General features: G+C 40.5%; 1 protein-coding gene across 4 annotated transcripts in view; it reads left to right on the top strand.

Moving 5' to 3' along the window:
* Positions 1-16915, top strand: part of CSMD3 (CUB and Sushi multiple domains 3) — a 603606-nt gene that overhangs the window by 256863 nt on the left and 329828 nt on the right. For all 4 annotated transcript variants that reach the window (XM_082235380.1, XM_082235382.1, XM_082235381.1 and 1 more), the window contains exon 6: positions 83-195. In XM_082235380.1, the coding sequence (XP_082091506.1) occupies positions 83-195 (113 nt within the window). The remainder of the gene's footprint in view (positions 1-82; positions 196-16915) is intronic.

Raw genomic sequence — 16915 nt, 5'->3', positions numbered from 1 at the left:
GAAAGGTGTGATGGTCTTGGTGAATGACTGAGGTTTCTGACCCATCAAATGTTTTTGTATTATTTTTATTTTTCTCTCTCAGGTTATCTGGAATGAATATACCACCCCCAATTATCAGCAACAAAAACTGGCTAAGACTCCATTTTGTAACAGACAGCAACCACCGATATCGTGGATTTAGTGCTCCCTATCAAGGTATATTTAATGAAAATCATGTTTTTTTCTTTTCAGATTAAGAACGCGGTTTTACAGGTATAACTGTACTTTTCACTAAAAAGAAATAAAAAGAGAGCATACTGATCCACCCACTACAGTTGGTCAGTTCAAGCATGAATAAACATCCATTCTCCAGCTACAAAAGCCACAAAATAGTTGTCAAATTACAGTGTAGATTAAAACATATTCTTGTTACACAGATTTCGAACATTTATGAAGAATTTGGATTTTAAAAAGAGTAACTTGCTGAAGTGCATCTGAATATTGCTGAAGTGCCTCACTGATTATCAGAAACTTGAGAGCAAGTGTATGTTTGCAAAAACAGCACATGATGGTGGCATTACTAAAGAGAATCTTTGTCAAGTAGGGTTCATTTCATTGCATGCAGTAATTTCGTCTTATGTTACTAGTTAGGCTTCTTATCTACTTTTGTAAATGAGTAGACAGCTGTTGAGAGAGAAATAAAATAAAACCTGAGAATCTGAGGCATATTAATTTGAGGCTGCATTGCTAGAATAGGTTTGCTTAATAAACAAATAAAAAGCCAGGAAAAGTATTATTATATACTCTAGCAATATGATGCTTTTATCAAAACCCCTCATTTTTGTAAATACATTTTTGTCTTTAATGGATAATATTCCTGACACAAAAGGAATTTTGTTTATCTTTGCACACCATGTTCCCATAATATCTAGTTGAAGGGCTTTTTTTTTGGGGGGGGGGCTTTTTTTTGAGACATGTTTTCATATCAGTAGGACTTGATGATAGAAACAGCACCAGCTCTTCATGGATATCACACATGTGAACAACTGTGTTGCAGAATAATCATTAGCATGTTGCATACTAGACTGTCTGTGGATATTAACTCTACTCCCGCCCATTCTTCAAAAGCAATTTAAAAAGGGATCTATTCTGTTTGTATAAAATACAGTAAATACAGTAATTTCAGAATGATACAAATCCAGAGAAGTAATTATAAGCCTTTTTAGGCAAGCAAGTACGTCCCTTGATAGTATTTTCAAGTTGCAATGAAGACATGAATGAGTTTTTTTTTTTTTAGTTTGCTATATTTATATAGTCGTGCACATTGATTTCCTCTTAGCTGTGGAATGAACTTGGGAATCAAGCCCACTGTAAATCATAGCACTTGACTGACTAGAAAGGGTCTCATATTCATTAGTGATGAATAAAGCTAAAATAGAGTGGAAAACATGTATCAATCAAAATATGTATAAGCTTCAGATTTTTACTGGGAGAACAAAGGAAGAGTCTTGTCACACTTGAAAGCTGAATAAATTTATTATAGCATAAACTTTCATGCCATGATAATCATATGCTTGAAGTGTTATGCAGGGATGTATTCCATCTTTCAATTTTCTATTTTCTGAACCCCTGATATGGTGCATGACGTTATTAGATCCTGTAATATTGCTGTCACCAGGTTGGCATTTGGGTCTTCTACAGGGTTCTTTGCCTTTGTCCATATATCTTGCCTTTTGTTCATTTACCTGCTTATGCCATCATCCACCTACAGTGCCCTTTTGTATTCTGCACAGTACAAACAGGCTAATTTCTATGCAAAAAAATAAACAGATATTTGACGTCAGAAATGGCAGCACTTAAAAATTAGTGGAAGAATGTTGCAAATTCCCAGGACATTCTGTATCTGACTAAGATGTCATACTGGAACAGAGAAACTTCAAAGGGAGAATGTAGTTTGAAACTACTGAATTCATTAAATGGTTCAATGCTATTACATATGTGTTGAATCAACAAGGAGGATTTTTATCCATTACATTAAATTGCATTAAATGCAGTAATTCATTTACCAATGCCAGGATTTCTGTGTTACATACATAAACATTTTTTTGTGAATGGCCACTATTTATTAATTTATAAGAATATTTATATCCTAGTATTTATAAAAAATATTATTAATAATGTTTGAAGTGTAATTATCACCACCTGTATTTTTCTGCATTTCCTTTCCCTTTGACCTCACTATTTAGCATTCCCCAATATGTAGATTAATATCCTCTTTATCTATGTCCTCAACTCAGGATAACATTCATTTATTTGATGAAGTGGATTGTATTCCACAAAAGCTATGCTATAATAAATTTGTTAGTCACAAGACCACATCTGAAAGGTGCCACAAGACTCTCTGTATTTGTTGCAAGAGAGTAGCATGGCTACTGCTTTGGAAAATGTTACCTGTGCAAACTCCATGCTTCTTTTGAATGTTTTCCTTAATTTGTCAACCCATATGTAGCAAATTTCACAAAATATTTACAAATTCAAGTTTATTTAAGAGCATATATTAGACTGCTACAGATAAGTTCACGTATTATGGTGAAAAAAAGTTACTGATGCGTTTGCTGAAACCTGTTAGGTGATAAGAGTTTAGGCGGAGGAATGAGTGCTGTAGATGTTCCCTTTCCTTTTTCCAGAGCAGAGCTGTTCTTATGAAAGTATTTTATCTGTCCAAAATGTGGCTTCCATGATAGGCCTAATAAGATGTGAGTGGACTATGGAATCAGACCGATAGCCCATTACATTATTTTACATGAATGCTATGGACAGTGTGAGCAATGGTGCCCATAAGGCTCATAATATATCAAACTACAAGACAATTGAGGGATTCTTTCAGTGATGAGTCTCTTGAGAAATTCAATTCCTCAACCTCAAAGGAAATACAATACATTATGGACATAATCAGCTGCAGACTTATTTGAGTTTATGCCCACTGATTTCAATGAGCTTAAGTACTTTCAACTCTCACTGGACTGTAGCCTACAAACAGAGCTACAAGAAATAATTATTTCAATTGTTAGATTAATTGGTAGATTAACTTTACTTGATTGATTAGTAGGCTAATTTTTATCTTTAGGGTTTAAAGGTAAAATGTACTTGTTTATTTGATGTAGGGACTTCTTTCTTTTTTCGTTACATTGAACTAAAAGGGATCTGCCTATTCAATAACAGGAAGTAGTTTTGGTTCATAATAAGCTGAGCTATTTCATAATTCATACAAGACCGCTAAAATGCATGTATTGGGGTTTTGGTAATATACATATATATTTACAATTAATAGTTTTAAAAGGTAGGTTATTGATAAAATTAATTATTAGCAGCTGATTCACTCTCAGAACTTTATATAAATAGGAATGGTAGGGATATGTCAGTCCAAGCCTTTGGCCATGCCTGTCATGACTCATTCTTGTTCCACAAACCTATGACCCCCCTGCCTTTGGATTCCTCTCCAAGTCTGGGAAAGAGCTGGCTGAAATTCTTCCTCCATTCTAGGGTGTACATGCAGATTGCATTCACCTGCCATGCCATATCTTTCCCCCATCTGTGTCTTAGATCCTTTAGCCTCATTCACTTCCTTAAACCATCTCCCCCGGGGGACAAGGGTATGCTTCCAGAAAACAGGCATGCCGGCATTTGAAGTGTGTGATTGTCTTTGGCCAGTTTTGCTTGGCAGCATTTAGAGCTAATATTTCTGCATAGTAAATACAGGCGCTTGTGAAATGCCCCTTCTGTAAGGGAAATAACATCACCTTGCTTGTTGCAACTTTCTGGTAAAAGAGGATGCATGCAAACCATAGATTCAAAGCATACACACCCCTCCAAGAATCCTGGAAACTAATTTGTTAAGGGTACTGGGAATTGTAGTTATTTGGAGGGTAAACTAAAATTCCCAAGATTCTTGGAAGGGGGAAAGTGCCCTGAATGTATGGTGTGTATGCAGCCAGAGTATTCTTCTCTAAGCAAAACATTATTTTCTAAGCAAAACATTCACACTATGCTGTTAGATGCTATCAGAGGCAAAAAGTCTTCCTTTAGGAAATGGAAGTGTTGTCCAAATTAGAGTAAAAGGAACACATACTCTGAAACAGATGCAAGCAGACAACAAAGGTTGATAAAAAGAGCACGTTGCTAAATGCATGGTGACCGATAAATAAATAAAATAATAGCAGGAGACTGGCTAGGGAGGCAGATGAATCTTTGTATGATGACAGATTAACATCTCTTCTGGGAAAACTGGTGGGAAGTGTTGTAAAATATAGAATTGCCAAACATATGGAAGAACAAGTCTTGCTGAAGCAAAAGCAGTATGACTTCCCTTTCTCACTGACCTGTTAAGAGTTCTTTGAGAGTGTCACCAAGCACATAGATAAAGGTGATCCAGTTGACGTTGTGTACTTGGCTTTGAAAAAAACTTTTGACAAAGTACCTCACCAAAAACTCCTAAGTAAGCATAGCAGTCATGGAAAAAGAGGAGCAGTACCCTTGTGCATCAGTAATTGTTCCTCACAATGTCACAGTGGAGGGATGTAGACAGTGGAGCCCCCAAGAATTAGCATTGGGACATGTATTTTTTCACTTGGACATAAATTAACAAGGGGCAATGGGTGAGCAGTGTGGTAGCTAAGTTTGCTGATGATACCAAATTGTTTAGGGTGGTTAAAGAAAGGGACTGTGAAAAGCTCCAAGAGCATCCCTCCAAACTGAGTGAATGGGCAGTAAAATGGGAAATACAATTTGATGTAAACAAATGTAAAGTAATGCACTGACCAGAAACGTAAACCTAGTGTGTGGCAGCTGTTAAAAGGGGTAATTCTGTGCTATGGATCACTAAGAAAAGAATTGAAAATAAAAGTGCCAATATAGTAATGCCATTATAGAAATCTATGGTTGCAACCACCCTTGGAATGCTTTGTACAAAGGCAACCCAAATGATTTGGGGATGAAGGAACGCCCCTATGAGGAAAGGTTACAACATCTGGGGCTTCTTAGTTTAGAGGAAAGGTAAATAAGAGTAGACATGAAAGAGGAGCATACAATTATGCATTGTTGTGGAGAAAGAAGAAGAGGAGGAGTTTGGATTTGATATCCCACTTTAACACTACCCTAAGGAGTCTTAAAGCGGCCTTCCTTCCCCACAGCAAACACTCTGTGAGGTGAGGTAGGCTGAGAGACTAGCCCAAGGTCTGAGAAAAGTGTGACTAGCCCAAGGTCACCCAGCAGCTGCATGTGGAGGAGCAGGGAAGCAAACCCGGTTCACCATATTACGAGTCCACCGCTTTTAACCACTACACCACACTGGTTCTCAGAAGGTGGATAGAGAAGTTTTTTTCTCGCATAACACTAGAACTCAGGAACTTCCAGTGAAGCTGGATCTCAAAAGATTCAGCACAGGTCAAACAATGGCCTAATGACATAGTTAAGCTACAGAATTCTTTCTCAAAAGATGTAGTGGTGGCCACCAATTTGAACAGCTTTAAAGGGGGATTAGACAAATTCTTGGACAAAGCGATCAGAAGCTACTGGCCACAACACCTATGTTCTGCCTCTACTGTCAGAGGCACTAAACCTCTGAATACTAGTTGCTGGGAATAAAAAAATGGGGAGATGTTGTGGTGCTTAGGTCCTTGTTGGCTTCCCATAGACACCTAATTGCCCATTGCAAGAACAGAATGCTAGACTAGATGGGCCATTGGTTTAATCTAGCAGGCTTTTCTTATGTTCTTAACCTTTAGAATCTAAATACTTTGAAAAGAGAAATCATTCAAAAGGGTGGAAGGCTTACCTCATAGGATTTTTTAAAAAATAAGAATGTTTTAAAATGTAATATCAGCAACATATCAACTTAATATCGACAGGAATAATGCATAGTGAAAGATTTTCTGAGATGTATATATGACTTCAAAAGCGTAACCCAGTTTGATAATGGGTTACTTCACTTTGTAAACCCTACTGGGAGGCATTATAAGATTGTAGTGCTTGTTCAGAAACTTCCATGAAACAGAGTGGAATGACTATTTGTCAAGTTGAAACTGGTAAATTCAGTGGGTTAATACAAACAAATTAAAAGTGCAAATAAAATATTTTGAGCTAACTGTGGAAAAGTTTGAATGGACAATCAAATTAATGACAAAACTACCGGGCATTGATGACCGAAAGTTAAGTTATTTTGAATAATATTGGCTCAGTAATGTAATTTAGCTTTTCAATGGGACAAATTTAGCTACAGAAAACCCTTGCCTGTATAAATGACAGCTTTCTATTTTCTGGAAGAAATCAGTACAAGATTGAAACAAGCTCAACCCTACTGAACTGAAAATCTGCAGACTAGCTAATGTTAGTGTAATTAAGGTACAGCATTTGAAAGGGCATGACATTTCAAACAATTTTTGTTGTATGTAAACACATGCATCTCAAAACACACTCAAATAATACTTATGCATGATTAAGAACATAAGAACAGAGCTGCTGGATCAGACTGAAGGCCTATCTGGCCTAGCTTCTGGATCGCAGTGGTTAGCCAAATGTCTATGGAAAGTTCATAAGCAGAACAGAAACACATTAGCTCTCTACAGCTCATGATCTCCAGCAACTCGTTATTATAAGTATTTATGGAAAATAAAATGCATCAGTAGAAATGTTTGCCAACCACTACTTATTGCAGCTTGATTAGTCGGGCTTGGGTGGGGACAGGTGAGGGGCAGGTGCAAAGGCTTTGGAGTCGGAATGGGCTAGGTGGGAAAACAAACACTCCATTTTGCACTAACACAATAGGGTTTCCCCCCCAATATAATGCTGTTGTAAAGTCTGAACTCACCTGTTTCACTTCACCTTTTCTGTTGTGGTTTTCTCTATGCCCCCTTCCTCTTTTTTAAATTGCACATTTACTACAGTGGTACCTTGGGTTACAATCACCTCGGGTTACAAATGCTTTGGGTTACAGACTCTGCTAACCCAGAAGTAGTACCTCAGGTTAAGAACTTTTCCTCAGGATGAGAACAGAAATCGTGTGGCAGTGGCAGCAGGAGGCTCCATTAGCTAAAGTGGTACCTCAGGTTAAGAATGGTTCCAGGTTAAGAATGGACCTCTAGAATGAATTAAGTTTGTAACCAGAGGTACCACTGTAAATATATATACAGTGGTACCTCAGATTAAGAACTTAATTCATTCTGGAGGTCCATTCTTAACCTCCCAAGGTTAAGCCCCTTCCAAGGAGAAGCCCCTCCCAAGGCATTCCTCTTCTGGACACCCAGGAGACACGCACATGGTCGGGAAGTCCGAGCCTGCGTCCAAATCCAGATTCCGCTGCCCTCCTGCTGGCCCAGTGGACAATGTTGTGCCTGACTATCCAGACATGCAGGGCAGGCAGACCTAGGAATGAACAAAACACATTAATAACTGCACCTCAGCACCACATCTGAACATAACCCCTGTATGCATCAGATTTCAAGCAGCCCAGAGCCTTAATCCTGTCGGCAGACAGGCCCTGGTGCATAGTGGTAGTAGCTGCCCAATGCGGAAAGAATGAGGTGCAAACTCACTGGCAAGCAGGCCACACGCTGCAAGCACTTTAAGCATTACTGCAGCAAATGATGCCTCTTTAAAAGGACCCATCTTCATGAACCAGGAAGGGACCATCTCCGGGGGGGGGGGTGACAAATATCTCTTGGCATCTTTCTCTGGACAAAGACCGGGCTTACCAGTGGCAGGCAGCCGCATCAAGGCACCTCTGCCCAACTGGTCCATTTTGGAATTTCAAATAGTGAGCACCAGCTCAGCATCAGAAAGCTGAACGTCCTGCAAAAGCAAGCCCCTGGGAGCCCTTCCCTGTGCTGACTCCAGCACTATTTCACCCACATCCAGTGCACCAAAAAATGCTATTGAAAAAGCTGCTGCAAAGAGTCTCGCCTCATAAGTAGACCAGCAGACAAGTCTTAACCTACTGCGCACCGAGAATAAAAATGTCAAATGTGACCGGCCTCCTACCTGGCGACTTTGGTGGCTGCAACCTAGCCCAACCCACAAGAGCCTTGTGCACTACAAACTTTGCACAAGGATCTCTAGAATTAAGGGATTTACAGAAAAAATGAAATGGCAGAAGAATGAATTCTGATGGACTTCACAGCACGACCCATATACTGCAGGCGAGCCAAATATTGCAACACCTGATTTGTGGATGGCGACACTGTACTGTTGATAGTCCAATGCTGTGCTCTGAAAGCTAAAGAGTCCATCCAGGCCTTCTTATAAGACCTCAATGTGGAAGGAGAAACAGAAGCTACTACTCCCAGAAGGACTAGCTGCTGCCAAGGTTCCAAAGCTGAACTGGGAAATATTCCGGAAGCTTTTGGACATCCGGAGCCAGGGATCTGAAGCACTCCATCTGAAAACGGGATAGGGAGTCAGCAATATCATTATTATTGCCAGCAATAAAATGGGCAGAAAACACAATATTAAACCTGAGGCACTGCAGCACAAACATATGCAATAAGGCAGTGACTCTGCTGGAGCTTGACGACTGCCTTGCCAGAATGCTCGCCACAGTCTGATTATGAGACCAGAAACAGACCCTCCAGTCCTTGAACTCCATGGTCCAGATGTGCACTGCTACAACAATGGGGGAAAACTCAAGAAATATTAAATCACAGGTAATGGCTGTACCCTGCCAGTGCTCAGGCACCGCTGAGCACACCAACAGCCATGGAAATAAAGCCCAAAGCCCAAGGATCCAGCAGCGTCCAAATGGACCTGGAAATCAAATTGCAGGTTCAAAGTATCCTGCCACAAGGACACGCCATTGAACTCCCTCAGGAATTCAAGCCACATCTCAAGGTCTGCGCTGACCTCACTGGGCAATCACACCTGCAGAGAGTCTTGCTAAGCGTGCATAAAAAGTGTGACCAGGGGCAACCACCCTGCATGCAAAATTCAAATGGCCCAACAGAGACTGAATCTGCCTCCAGGTAACCCTTTTCCATGACAAACATTCCATAATGATGTCACACAGGGCCACCAATTTTCCTTCAGGCAAAGAGGAAGTTTGTGCCACAGTATCCAACTGGATTCCAAGGTCAGACAACCTCTTGACTGGGTCTTCAGTTTTATCAGCCGCCAAGGGAACACTCCACTCCCTAGTTAGGTCGTTAAATGCATGCAGTAATAGCAAGCATTCGTCAGAATTGGCTGCAGAACTTAGTAAAAAGTCATCGAGGTAATGGGTTATGCCCCTTCAACCTGTCTTGGTACACAAGGCCCAGTCCAAAAATGTAATGAAGGCCTCAAAAGCTGCACAAGATATAGAGCAGCCCATCAGCATGGCTTTATCCACATAATAAGCTCCATCCCAGCAGGAAGCCAAGCAACTTAAAATCAAGTGGATGAACAGGAAGTAAGCGGAAAGCAGATTCCACATCACACTTTGCCAAAAGTGCACCCTTCCCAAAGCTCCTGATCAACTTGACCGCTTGGTCAAAGGTGGCGTACTTGACAGAACACAACCCAGGAGAGATAGCATCATTTACTGATGAACGCTGTGGGTAAGATACATTATGAATTAGGCGAAATTCCCCAGGGGCCTTTTTAGGCACCACAGCCAAAGGGGAAAGGTACAAATCTGGGTAAGGAGGGCACTCAAATGGTCCAGCCATCCTTCCCAACGTTAATTCCTTCCTGATCTTTTCCCCAGCTATATCAAGCATCTTTCTCACTGATTTTTTTATTTTCAGCTTTCATGGCCTTGGGCGGGAACGCCACTGGAATACGAAAACCCTCTGAAAATCCCAACCACAAATATGAAGCAGCTACCAAATTGGGGTAGATGCGGAGCCACACCCTCAAGGCAGGCAACTTAATGGGAGTGCAAGCTAGGGTCAATAAGCCATCATGTAACATCCCGGGCTATTGAGGAGAGGCTCCTTTCTGCTCCTGTATAGGCTGATGAACCACAGGGGGGGGCACAGAACTCAGTGACTGAGAGGGACCTCTAATGACCCTCTTAGAAGGGACAGCAGGACTGGGATTCGTTTTAATAGGCATTGTGATCCTTTCTTCTTGCATAGGGGTACTAATTACAATCACATAAAAGGACCCAGGCCTTGAAATGGCGCTCCTGCCTCAACAAGAAGGCGCTCCCGCCAAGGCAAAATGGTGCTCCAGCCAAAATCTAGTGAGGAATGAACCTGTCCCTGCAACCTAAAATGCCCTCCCCACCCTTAACAAATACCCGACTAGGCTAAAACAAAAGGGGACACAATCAAGGCAAGGAGAGGGAAATCTCACTGCAATGAAACCAATAAAGGACTTAACAAACGCTAATAGAGCAACAATCACAATTGCTCAAAGTCGCATATTAAGCACAAAGCTGTTGCCGGAACACCAGCCGCTGCAATGTGAGGGAGTGATAAACGGGCAGCGGCAGGCCCCACTAGAAGGAAGGGAAAGGGAAGGGAAGGGGTAGAGGACAACTAAAAAAGGAACAATAAAAGGCAATAACGAAAAGGGGGAATAAAAAATAGAAAGAAATCACCAAGATGATCCGTCGAAGGTAAGTCTCTCGGCTGCACAGAGGACACGCTGTTAGCTTGTTCTGAACGCATGAGCCGAAAGAGCAAGCTCTGGGTCACATGCATGGGTATATATAGGTCCCTCAATCCGTTTGGACTGTGCCCCATTGGCCAACAATGAGGGACCTACCAAACGGGTGTTATGGCTATTCAATCTCACACACCCACAACACAGGAGGTCAGTCTCCAGGTCTCACTGCAACATGTGCCCTCTTTTAGGGAGGACACGATTTCTCTAAATACACAACACATATTAATGGAAATTTGGAAAGGATTAATGGAAATTTGCTTTTTTCACTCTTTTTACTGCTTGACTTTTTAAATCAACTATTCAGTCACATTAATCTTTTACTTATATCTGTTCTGTTTGATTTTTAATCAAAACAGAAGAAAAGGAAAACTGAACCAAGCTGTATTTCAATTCCAGGAAGTCAACTTGAAATAGTTGTGCAAATTTATCTTGTTGAACATTACTAAGAAATGGGACTTGCACATTAGATGTGGCACGAAATTGCTCTGCAGAATTATACCATAATCTATTTCTTTTACTGTGTTCACAATAACAGCCAGTATCTGAGAAATTGTTATGAAAATCAATCATATCCCCATACTACATTCTAATGTGTATAGCGATGTTCAAAGGGTGTATAGTTAAGTGCCAAACTGAATTTACAGTCAATTTCACTGTTATCCCCAAACATTAAAAGGAAAATGAAATGTAATGGAGGTTGTTAAAAATAATTGCCCTGGAAACTGCAGAGTAAAAACATTATTTGACTTTTTTCATGTTGTCAGATAGGAGTGCTTTGCTGTTATATCTTAATTTGAATATTTCTTAATTTGTTTTGTATTTTTTTATTTGCATCCTGCTTTTTCTTCCTAGGAGCTCAAACACACACACACACACACACACACACAATCTGTGCAATACATTAACATAAGAGACTGTGATATGACTAAACACAAGCCTGTTCAGGCATGTGTTTTAATCTGGTTTTTAGTTTATTATTTTATGTTTTTTTAAATGTAACTTTTTTTTACTGATAATTATATTTTATTACTATTTTTGTAAATTGCTTTGAGATTTTATTATAATCAAATGGTATATAAATTTTGTGAAATAAATAAATGGCCAAGGTCACCACTGCTTGCCCTTAGTGATGAGTGAATCACTTTCCCAGGCTTCAGTTAACCAAAGTCTTTCTAATCTAAAATGTCAGAAAATAGCTCAGTTATTTTCATTTCCAATCCCAATACTAGGCCCTTTCAAAGCCTGCTGCACTTTTAACAAATTGCAGCTTTCATGAATCCCCGCCTCTAATTTGCTGTGAACCCCTATGTCTCCCCCAAAGTATCCATGAGCCCTCATCCCTTCTCCAGCTCCTCAACTATGCTTGCCTTGCTAAATACCGCTGGGATTTACTTTCAGGTATAGTGCCATTGAACACTATGATGCACTCCTAAATAGACACAGAACTAACCGTATCTTTCCCCTATTGAAAAATTATTACAAACAGCTTGCTCCTAGCTGCTTTAAATTAAGGCCTTTTCCTTTTGCCTACTAACACCCCTTTTGCCCTTCTTCCACATTTTGGGTTTTGTTTGCTGATTAACTTCCAGTCTCATAATGGGTTTTGATGAACTTCAAAGGCTTGATGACCTCTTTGTGAGTTTTAGTTTATCTTCCTTTTTTTCTTTTTTGAGTGTGCATGATTTCTAACAGATCGATGCCTCTTTCGTCCTGAGACTTCTCTCTCAATCTGGATAGTATTCAACAAAACTCCACAAAAGATCTTAAACATGTATTTTATTGAAGTTCACAAGGCAAATGGACTCACATTCCAGTAGGCTGTCCTTTTGGCTCTGAATAAATGTGGTTAGGAAGCTCTTTATAATAAAGTTCTCTATGGAGTTTTTGTAAGAGCAAGTAGGTTTGCCTCTCTTCCAGCTTGCAAGAACTCTAAACTGAACTAGGTTGCAAAGGAGAGAGGGAGGTTTTCCCTGCTCTGGGCAGAGCCAATAGAAACTAAATTATTACTGTGTCTCCATTTCCCAGCCTGTCTTGAGATCTGGAAAGGGAAAAGGTGCTACCTTTTCTTAAAGGGGTGACATTAATATTCCTTCTACCTAATACTAATACACTGATTTTCTATCACTAATTAAATGAGCCCTGTGAGGGCAGAACAATGTCTCTTCCTGCAGGTTTTTTGGACTAGGAAATAACATATGTCAGCAATAAGCCACCAGGAGCAGGATATCTCGGCTATCAGCTCTCTGCTTGTTACTTTCTATAAACAATCCAGCTTCCAAAATGAAAATAAGCAAAAATAATTTATATCTGATAGGGAGTTCCAGCTGTTTCCTTATATTTCAACTATGGGCATGTTATTACTTGCTGCTGAACTTTCTGGCAAATGTTGTGTGTTTTAGTTAGCAAATGACTTGAGGTGGAGGGAGAAAGTGAGCTGAGAAGGCATGGGAGGAAACTACAGCAAAAGTTTATAATTTATTCTCTGGAGATGCTGTTTTATGTTCTTGGAAGATTCTGGGTTTTCCACTTCAACTTCTTTTAAATCTTCTCATAATTTTACATACCTGTGGAGTGCACTAATTTTGCATGCATGCATGTGCACAGCCACACATACACACTCAATCTACCAGTGGCACTCTAGGCATAAACATTCGCCTGTTACCCTTAAAAAGTTATGCATTTATCTTTCCACTTACTACAATACTCTGAAGATAAATGTACACACAGTTGCCTCTGTTAAGAAAGGGATTTCTTGGATACGTTTACAGAAGCAATCTCTATTTTAAAATCAAAACTTCACTGTATGAACCACATGCATAAAACTTCAGTGGTTCCCAAGTGCTATCTGTAAATATGGGCACTCCAGTCTAATGGCAGGGTTGTATGTGCAATAGGTGTTTGGATGCACATACTATTTGTTCTGCCCATACACATTTGTTAAGGATGCAAGTGTGCATGGGCAAGCAGGGAAAGAAGTGCAGATCAGGGGGAAATCATCATTGTTATTTTATTGACAACTTATATTTTACAACCATCCTTTTTACACACACTAATATTCACAATAAACAATTTGACGCACTGAACACTCCAACGTTTAACATGTATGCATAAACTAAAGAGAAAATAAACTCCACAGGAGAATCTCTGATAAATCAATATATATTATTGAAAACAAGAATAAATAAAAAAGCAGCCAATAGTGATAGCAGTATTATTTCCCCAATCCATAAAGTCATGTGTCTACTTTTGTGCATCCACAAAGACTTTCAGCATGTGTTTCTCAAACAGTAGCTCTCTATGAATTAAAGATTCATGGGGAAGTTTTATCATATTGCACAGGAGATGTTGCTGGTTAAAGGGGGCAGGGATGCTAGAATTTCACTGGGCATGCCAAGTCCTTGGGCACATCTGGATGTTGGCATCCATTTGTCCTGGGAGACAATGGAAGGGTATGCCTTCAGAGGTAAAGTCAACCCGTTGGAGAGTTACTGTTCCTGCTGTGGCTGTAGAGACCATGGGAGATATGTTTTGTTGCAACTGGGGCAGATTAAGATGTCCCGTTGTGCTGCTGCAAATGCACCAGGATGTTTCTTCTCTCTTCACTCTTCCCAGCAGTCGTTCCTCTTCTGGTCCCTGCTCTGGATACATGACCTGACTGTCTGTCTCCAGGCACTGTGGTCATCTGCAGGAATTCACATATGGCTGGGTTAATGTAACCCAGCCTTCATGTCACGTTTTCAGACATATTTGTAACACAGATTTAGTCTGCCAACAGGCCTGGAGCCGGAAGCCAGGTCCTTGTAGAGCATGTCCTTAGATAATCATCATCATTTTTAATTTGTATACCACCTTTCTATCTTACAATACTCAAGGCAGTTTACAAGCTGAAGAAACAAAAAATGTTCACCTTATAACAATCTAATGCAATAGAAAAATGTGGTAATAAAACATAACTTTAAAATAGGCAACCTCCATCGAAAAAGTAACATTCAAAAATCATTAGAATAGTATAAACTAATAATATCAACATATAAAAGTTATACAGAAATCCACTCAACAGTTACAATAATATCTAAACTATAATCAATAAAACAACGACAAGCCACAGTACATAAAACAATACAATACACATTGAGAAGCAGAGGGTAGAGCAAGGCAGGTGGAAAGAGGTCTTGCCTGGTGGAGTCTCTCCCCACAGTTCTTCCTCCAGGCACAGCTTCCTGCTAAGGAGCCCCGGGCGAAGGGGTGGGGCAAGACAGGTGGAAGGAGGCCTTGCCTGATGGAGTCTCTTCCCTCACAGTTCTTCCTCCAGGAACAGCTCCTTATGAGGACTCCTAGAGCCCGGAGGGTAGGGCGAGGCAGGTGGAAGGAGGCCTTGCCTGATGGAGTCTCTCCCCTCACAGTTCTTCTTCCAGGAACAGCTCCTTATGAGGACTCCTAGGGCCGGAGGGTGGGGCGAGGCATATCCTGCCATCATCCTTTCTGTGGATATGACCAAGCCTGCATAGATGTCACTGAGACAGGAGTGCGAACACGCTGGGAATGTGAGCTTTGGGGAGTACATATTTGTTTGAGACCCTGTCCTGCTTGTCAGGAGGTCCTACACACGAGTTGGAGTCTGGCAGAGACACATGCCCGACTGGCATGTTCTCTCCCTCCTGGTCATTCAGGAGATTCAAAATCTTTCTCCAGCCTGAACATCACAGCGACTGATACCTTAGAGGCATCAGCACACTGCAGGATGAGCAGAGTATAGGCAGCCAGTGTACAGACTTGGTAGCGCAGCATTTGGCTAAACTACGTTTATATACATATACACACTCGGAGCATCATAACTCAGCTTCTTCCTCTTCAGCACCAGAAAGCAAAGAGAAAGAACAAAGGACAAAATTCCTACATCACAGAAACACAGTAATACAAACACCCTGTCTCCATGACTTCTCACAATTTGGAATGAAAACATACACTGTTATGTGATAAAAACAATCCCATGACTGCAACACAGGAAAAGAATCCTAACACTGCTATGTGATGCCCAAAATATTCTTGACACAGTGCATATTGAAAGGGTTGAGGCATTGCTCCTAATGGGTATAAGTTGCCCATAACTCACTTCCATAAAACAGCATGATCAATATACAAGCCCAGTAGACCATATTGGTGTTGGTCATCAGCATCAAATTCTCCCATAACCTTTTGGAGAGGCGAGCCATTGCTGTAGCTGCCTTGCCAATATGCTTGTCCAGCACAGCATCAATGGAAAGGTTGCAGGATTAAAATATACCTCTTTTAATACAGGGTGATGACGCAATTAATTCTACGGGGCTTATCCCCGTAGATGATAGATAGCAAACACAACAAAAACTATACAATAGGCACTTGAGAATTTTATTGGACAGATCTGAGGATTCCAAATGGTCAACATTTTTCACTGTCAAGTCCCCCTTGTAGTAGGTTAGCCAAGTTAACTGAATCAGAGATGTCTCGGGGTGAGCAGGCAGCATGACAAGCAATAGTTATTGCTTTCGTAGTAAATGCAGAGCAGGGAGGACATGTTGCACAGGGACCAATGGATCATTGCTACACAGCTCAGCTACACATTGCTACACAGGGATTCACACAGCTGCAAATAAAATGTTTTAAATGTGTTGTAAAGTGAAATATACAACTGTGACACTGGATGGTGACAGTGGGCTATGCAAAATTCAATGCATTTTTCAAAATGTTTTTTAAAAAAGCATTTTCACATTGTTTTTTATATGTGTGTTGATTCCACCCAGGAATTCTATTCAAAACAAATTTAAGTTATTTTGCCGTATGTAAGCGTGTTGAATATAATCAAGAATTTACAGGATATAGAAGCAAGAATGCTAAACGTGTGGGAGGACAGGGAGAGAGACATGAGAGATCAGTTGTTGAACAGGTGATAGTGGAAACTGCACTCATGAATAAGAGTTCAAAGAGAGCAAGGAAAGGGAAATGAAGATGATTCCCTGCCCACCCCCATATAGCAAGAACCAAGAGAAGACTTAATTTTGTTCATGCAGTGAGGAGTCAGGTAGTTCTGAATCAAAATGGAGGTTAGGGTAGATTTTTTTTTGGGGGGGGAGGGTTAGGGTTTGCTGATAGGCAAATAAACTGGTAGATTGGCAAGTCAGAGAGCACTGGCTTGGTTATCTGAGCAATAGGAACACACTTCCCTTTCAAACATCTTTGAAGAAATAACACCTTAGAGGATCAATCAAGCAGAATGGGGGGAAAGGGGGGGTTAGAATTGTTCAGTGCATACTGTGGA

This window comes from Podarcis vaucheri, assembly GCF_965113315.1.
Source record: "Podarcis vaucheri genome assembly, chromosome: 8".
Classification (NCBI taxonomy): Eukaryota; Metazoa; Chordata; class Lepidosauria; order Squamata; family Lacertidae; genus Podarcis; species Podarcis vaucheri.
The sequence above is the reverse complement of the archived record's forward strand: the minus strand, read 5'-3'. Positions and strand labels throughout refer to the sequence as shown.